The following is a 7,106-nucleotide window of genomic DNA, read 5'->3' as shown; positions in this document are numbered from 1 at the left end:
ATTCACATACCTTATTTAACTATCTAAGGTATATCCTTTCCTATATATAAAATATAAGAATAAACTAAAATGTTGATTCGATCCATTATATACCTTTCCAAAATATTTCCTGTTAATATTTTGTTTCAAAACTTTGATTTTTTTTTTCATAGAACTTTAATATATTTTTATGAAATTTTTCTTAATTATATTTTTTACATGCAGTTGAGCATTTAAAATTAGTCTAAGTAAAAAAAAAAATTGACACAAATTTAAGTAGAATATTAGTATTGCTTTAAAATAGGTAAATAATATATGAGGATAATTTAGTCTAAGAATATGTGAATTTAATCCCTTAAAAAAAAAAGTGAATTTAATGTATTTTTTCGATGTGTGTGTGGAAAATAAAAAAGAAGGAAAGTTTTAAAAGAGAAGAAGTAATTGTTTGTGTTAATTGCATGCACCCAAACATCCCCTAGCAGACAATATTTGAAAGAAAAAAAAAGAGAGAAAAAGAAAAGCAGTTATGTGAGTGGTTTCTGGTATTGGATTTGGTGGGAGAATAATAGAAAGAAAGGGTACTTTGTAATTTGTATGCTCAGATACATTGCACTTGGGAACGTTCGGAATGAATCTGTTTGTTTCCACTTGCAATAAAACCCTCTTTTCCACAACCTCATTCTTCTCATTTCTCTTTCCACCATTTTCTCTCCCTTTTTTTTGCCCTATCTCATAGGGTTTCCTCCTCCTTCTCTCTCTCATGCATTTTTGCTCTCACGAGTTCTTCTTCGCCTTTGCCCTCTTCTTCTTCGCTTTCTCTTCTGTGGAACAAAGCAGATTTCACCTCTCGGGATTTTCTGAACTAAGCCCATGTCTAAAGTTTTCAGCTTTACCGGTAAGGTTTCTGTTTGATCGCATGTTTTCCAAGGTTCATGGGTCTAGATGTTATGTTTCTGATTCTGTTAATTTCATGTCTGGTTGTGGTTGTTATTTGGAGGTTGCCTGAGATATGAAATTCAAGTTTATATATATATATATATATATATATATATATATATATATATATATATATATATATATATATATATTCTTGTTTGTTTGGTAAAAAAAATATATTATTTGGTTCTGCGTGAGGGATTTGTTGAATCGTTGTATTTCATGGTGGATCTGATGAGAGATGAGAAGAGATTTAAGTTTTTTTTTGTATTTTTATTTTTTGAGAGATGGTGAGATAATTCAGCTTGGAGTAATATTGGCCATAGGAAAATTTTGTTTGTAGTAGTTATTGGAAATTGGATCTTGTTTGCTGAGATCATTTAGCAGAAGGTTCAACTGTTGAGTAGTTAATCTTGTGTACATATGAGATCAGCAATTTTGTTCAGAGTTGACCTTAGTAGCTGTTGCCTTTAGATGCCTGGGCTCGGATTCATTTAAAAATCTGGTTTCTATTGTTTGTTCAAAACTGTTAATCATAGAGAAGATACTTTATGTGGTTATACTTTGGGAATATACGTTGATTTGTTTTTTATATGCATAATTATTTTGTTGCGACTCGCGATTTTGACCTTGGACATGATTGGTTTTTCAGGAACTGATGATTTTCTCCCTGGGGGTCCTATATATCCTAACCCCAAGGAACCAAGTCTCTTCTTGTCTCGTGGCCGTCAAGTTGATGTTTACTTTCCTCTTCAGAAGCAATCTCGCTTCAGTGTTCCATTTGACATCAGTGGAGAATGGTTTGAGCAGAAGCAGAAGCAGAAGCCAAAGACAAGTATTGAATCTCTGCCAGATGAATGCCTCTTTGAGATCCTTAGAAGGTTGCCTTCAGGTCAAGATAGGAGTATCTGTGCTTCTGTATCCAAGCGCTGGCTTATGCTTCTAAGCAGTATTTGTAAGAATGAAATCTGTATCAATGAAATTACCAGAAATGAAAACGAGGGTGAGGATCAGGAATATAGTGACGAAGGATACCTATCCCGAAACTTGGAGGGAAAGAAGGCTACAGATGTTAGACTTGCTGCCATTGCTGTTGGGACAGCATGTCGAGGAGGGTTGGGGAAGCTTTCAATTCGTGGAAGCAATTCAGATCGTGGGGTGACTAATGTAGGTCTCAAGGCAATTGCTCATGGATGCCCCTCTCTAAAGATTTTCTCTGTATGGGATGTTGCTACCATTAATGATGAAGGCCTGATTGAGATTGCTAGTGGGTGCCATCAGTTAGAAAAGCTTGACCTTTGCAAGTGCCCCAAAATTTCTGACAAGGCTCTAATTGCAGTCGCAAAGAACTGTCCAAATCTGACCGAGTTATCAATAGAGTCATGTCCTAGCATTGGTAATGAAGGTCTAATAGCTATTGGGAAGTCGTGTCCAAATCTAAGGTCTATCTCAATTAAGGATTGCTCTGGAGTTGGTGATCAGGGAATTTCCGGCCTCTTGTCCGCGGCTTCTTTTGTTTTATCAAAGGTTAAGCTTCAGTCGCTGATGGTTTCTGATCTCTCTCTAGCTGTGATTGGGCATTATGGCTTTGCAGTTACAGATCTTGTCCTCAGTTGCCTCCCAAATGTCAGTGAGAAAGGGTTCTGGGTTATGGGTAATGGCCGTGGACTGCAGAAACTAACTTCAATCACAATTGAATGCTGCCAAGGAGCAACAGATACTGGGCTTGAAGCTATTGGAAAAGGTTGTCCAAATGTGCAAAACTTTCAGCTTCGTAAGTGTGCATTTCTGTCAGACAAGGGGTTGGTATCATTTACCAAGGCTGCTCCATCAATTGAGAGCCTACAGTTGGAAGCGTGCCACAGAATTACCCAAATTGGGCTTTTCGGTGTCTTTTTTAACTGTGGTGCAAAATTGAAGGTTCTTACTCTGATTAGCTGCTATGGGATCAAAAATCTTAATATGGAATTGCCAGCAATATCACCTAGTGAATCAATTTGGTCATTATCAATCCGTGACTGCCCTGGATTTGACAATGCTACTCTTGCTTTACTTGGAAAGCTCTGTCCTCGGCTTCAGCATGTTGAATTGAGTGGACTTCAGGGAGTAACAGACGCAGGGTTTCTTCCATTGCTTGAGAGCTCTGAGGCTGGTCTGGTTAAAGTTAATATAAGAGGTTGCATAAATGTGACAGACAGAGTAGTTTTGTCCATGGTTAACTCACATGGATGGACTCTTGAGGTGCTAAACCTTGATGGCTGTATAAGAGTCAGCGATGCTAGCTTGATGGCAATTGCAGGCAATTGCCCATTGCTCTCTGATCTCGATGTATCCAAGTGTGCAATCACCGATACTGGTATTGCAGCCCTTGCACGTGGAAAGCAGCTCAACCTGGAGGTACTTTCTTTGGCAGGTTGCTCTTTGGTTTCAGACAAGAGCTTGCCTGCGTTGAAGAAACTGGGCGATTCTCTTGCAGGATTAAACATCAAGCGTTGCAATGCAATCAGCACCCGCTCCGTAGACATGCTTTTGGAACATCTCTGGATGTGTGACATCCTCTACTGAACAGAAAATGCCTCAGCTTTTATAGTTAGTGTTGCTCGGTAGTGTTTTTGGGTCCATTGGCTATGGGTCTTGGTCATCCGGTACTCAGTTCTCTTTTTCCAGAGCATACAGACATTTAATATTTATTTTTGCAGGTTTCCTTTAATTGGAAGTCTGTTCAAACTTTTTTGGCATTCTATTGATAGATGCTACTTTTAAAATGTCTGTTTATCTCTGTGAGCATAGTTACTGGGTTCTGGGGTTAGATATCTTTCTTTCTAGTGTTGGCACCTGATGTTTTTAGCGCTGCTTTGTATCGGTTTTGCCACCTTGTGTGTCCTTGTCCATGTTTCTTTGCAGCAGTATTATGTACCCAGTCTGTCCAGTGGTGTTTGCCCAAATTTTTCACGTATTTGAGCTATGTTCTGTACGTGAGGTTTGGGTCAAAGTTATGGTAAAGGGGCATGTTTGAAGTTCCAGTATATGTGCTGGTGATGTTCTGGTTACTTTGGCAGTTCGGAGTTATGAAGCCTTTGTCTTCAGGGGCTTTGGCCATGGCAGCAAGTTATACAGGTCTGTCATGACAATCTTTTCCCTTTGGGATGGGTTGTTTTTTTACTACCAAGCCCTATTTTTTTAGGCTTCATTTTTTTTTTGAACTTGTCATAGTAACCTCTGTTTTGTAATGATACTGAGATATGCCCCTTGTACTGTATGTTATTCTATGAAAATAAGGAATACAAATTTGTAGTCCCATTCCAAAAAATCATGTCTTTGAAATCTTGGTATATTGAGATTTTGTTTGGATAAGCACTTATATAGAACAAGAAAAAATGAAATCGGTTTTTTATGTTAAAATTAATTCATGAAAGTTTTAAAAAACCAACTTTTTCCAAAAAGTTCCAAAAGATTGATTTTTAACCTATACAAGTTAATTTTAGTTCGTGGATTTATTTATTTATTTATTATTCTTATGTTCTAATTCTAATTTTATAAAAGAGTAAAGTGTTTTACAAAATGAGTTTACCAAGAATCTAAGATGTTTTGCTTAGAGATGGTTATGACATCACTGCTGAGCTTGGCCGAGACTGCTAATGGGAACCTGTGTTGATAACACGTATTCGTGAATATGTATATTTTTTCAAGTTTTTAACTGTATGACTTAAAAAAAAGATTTAGTTAAGAATAATAAACTGATATTGCATCAGTTGATTTTAGAGGTTCAGTAGCTTTAATTATGGCATATCAGTAATGTTATTTTTATATTATTTTTAAATAAAAATAAAAATATTGTATATTTTTAATTATAAAAATAAATAAAATATCAGTTGTCAGTCCCAACACACGGGTCAGGGAGTGAATTCAGCACTTCATGACTCATGAACAAACTCTCTGGACGATAGCAACACTTCATCTGCTGTAGCTGGACCGGACTTTGGTAAACTTTTGCATCAAATGCTACGGTTTGTAGACAGAGACAATAATGTCGAGTTTCTAAAATGGCACATGTACTCCACATGCATTCCCATAAAGCAATTATTGATGTATCATTTGAAATGACTCCACACAGGGCATCTGGTAACACTAGTGAAACATTGGCCATGTTCGCAAAGTCTACACGTGATTATCAAACGAACCTTCCTTAATTCATAGCTTTGGTAATCACAGTTGGTTCAGCCTCTAAGATAAGCCCAACTTTGTAATTCATAAAGAACTAATTTTATAGTTACGGTATGTGTAGCTAGAACAAAATAATCTAATATATAATCTGCAAGTAGATTTTTATAGTCAGCATGATAGCTAATTTGTTATAAAAAAGAATGATAGTCATACCTTCATCTTCAAAATAATTCATAATAGATTTTTCTGTTTTAGTTTTTTCTTTTGGAGAATGAACTCATCACCCCTAGTTTAATTGTTAACTTTGTCTAATGCTCTGTGAAAATCTGAAGAAGCTTCCGGGATAAAACCCTATATAAATTGTGACTATTTGTTGTGTCATAGAAATTGATTAAAAGCAAAAAATCTTAAGTTTGACTGTGTACGTACTTATAATATATTCAACAATTTGTTTGATAAGTTTAGTGGCAAATCTGCCGTTTATACTTCTCCTCAATTCTTTACCTTAAAATGTTCACAAAGAATATTGCCACAATTGGACCTCTCAGGCCTTGTCAGACTAAACAATGACAACTTTCCTTTTATTTATTGATTCATTTATTTATTTTGTTTTTGGGTGTATGATGGGACCTTCTGATGGATGCGTAATGGACTTGGTATTAATAATAAAGCAACCACACGACTAGAAAATCAGATACATGCATTGTATTTCTGACAAAGAAATTGTATTGTGTAAGACATTCAACAGTCTTTCAGGACCACAGGTATCTATCCAACCCCAAGTTATTAATCAATTAAAACTGAACAAGATTACAACAAATTAAGCTGCACATAATATTGACAAATTCGTATCTCTTGATTAATGAAAATAAAAATGGTGGTTAAGCACACAAACTTCCATTAGTGGGTTCAAACGTACGAAACTTCCTACCAACACCAAAAATACAAATAGAGGTGGAGGGACAAATAGTACACGAGACATCCAAATTTGACGCGTAAATAATACATGCTACTACTTTTCTTATATTTAGTTAGAAAGACTTTGATATTATATCATAAATTAATTATTATTATTGGGTATAAGAGTAACAAATTAATAAATCACGACTAAAAAAAAAAAAAAAGAACGGTGGGTAAAAACTAAAAAGGAAAAAAACTTTTCTAAGTAAAAGAATTTAGACCACTTATCTCTAAACTCTAGGAAATAGCATTGACACCCTCGCTAGAAAATAAGAAAATACTATTATAATTACAAAGAAAAACTTAAAAGGAAAAATAGTAGACCTGTTTGATTAATTTTTCCCTCTAAAAAAGTACGTTTTTTTTTAACTAAGATAAATGTTTTTTTTTTACTTTTTTAATGTGTTTATCTAATTTTATTAAAAAAAATTCTGTTTTTTTTTTAAAAGATAATTTCTCTCTGCATATATATTTTTTTTAGAAACTTGATTTTTAATTTTTAAAAGAGACTAACCCGATATTTCTCTTATTTTTCTCCAACCAGACAAACAAAATACTACCTAGTATTAAAGAAGAGAAGTGAATTTTAGGTATGATCTAAATGGGTCCACCAAGGCTTTATCATATGACTGAAACTTACCAGCACAACCTACTTATGTGGTACTTTACTCTTAGCAAATATTTTTTTAGTAGTTTCCAACAGTATTTTCCCATTCAATAAATGAAAGATTAACCTTTTCTTTTAGTACAATTAGGTATTGAATGTGAGACGTTCCTAATTGTATTTTTTTTATACGAATGAATCTTAATTTTTTTGTTTTAAGAAATTAATTATAAAAGAAAATTGTCGAAAGAAAATATTGAACGCCCACATGAATGTAGAGTTGATATGTGTAAGAAAAAGTGACAGATGAAGGTGACGTGTTAAGAAAGGAAGAGAGATATGAAGGAAAATTTGGTAAAAAGGAAGATAGAAGAAAAGCAAGTATGTGGGTATAATTACTTCAATATTTAATGTTATCAATATATTAAATGTCGTAATTTTTAACAATTATTTATTGATTGAT

At 34.4% G+C, this 7,106-nt stretch overlaps 1 protein-coding gene across 1 annotated transcript; it reads left to right on the top strand.

Annotated features, from left to right (window-relative positions):
• The first annotated feature begins 562 nt into the window (after nucleotides 1-562).
• On the top strand, nucleotides 563-4,247 carry LOC109817663 (EIN3-binding F-box protein 1). Its single transcript, XM_020382984.3, has 2 exons — nucleotides 563-874; nucleotides 1,568-4,247. Exons 1-2 carry the CDS (start codon nucleotides 850-852, stop codon nucleotides 3,478-3,480), a joined length of 1,938 nt encoding a protein of 645 aa, XP_020238573.1. The 5' UTR covers nucleotides 563-849; the 3' UTR covers nucleotides 3,481-4,247.
• The last annotated feature ends 2,859 nt before the right edge of the window (nucleotides 4,248-7,106 follow it).

The sequence above is a fragment of the Cajanus cajan genome, chromosome 6, assembly GCF_000230855.2.
Source record: "Cajanus cajan strain Asha chromosome 6, NIPB_CcT2T_4, whole genome shotgun sequence".
Classification (NCBI taxonomy): domain Eukaryota; kingdom Viridiplantae; phylum Streptophyta; class Magnoliopsida; order Fabales; family Fabaceae; genus Cajanus; species Cajanus cajan.
Note: the sequence above shows the minus strand (reverse complement) of the source record. Positions and strands in the feature narration are given on the sequence as shown.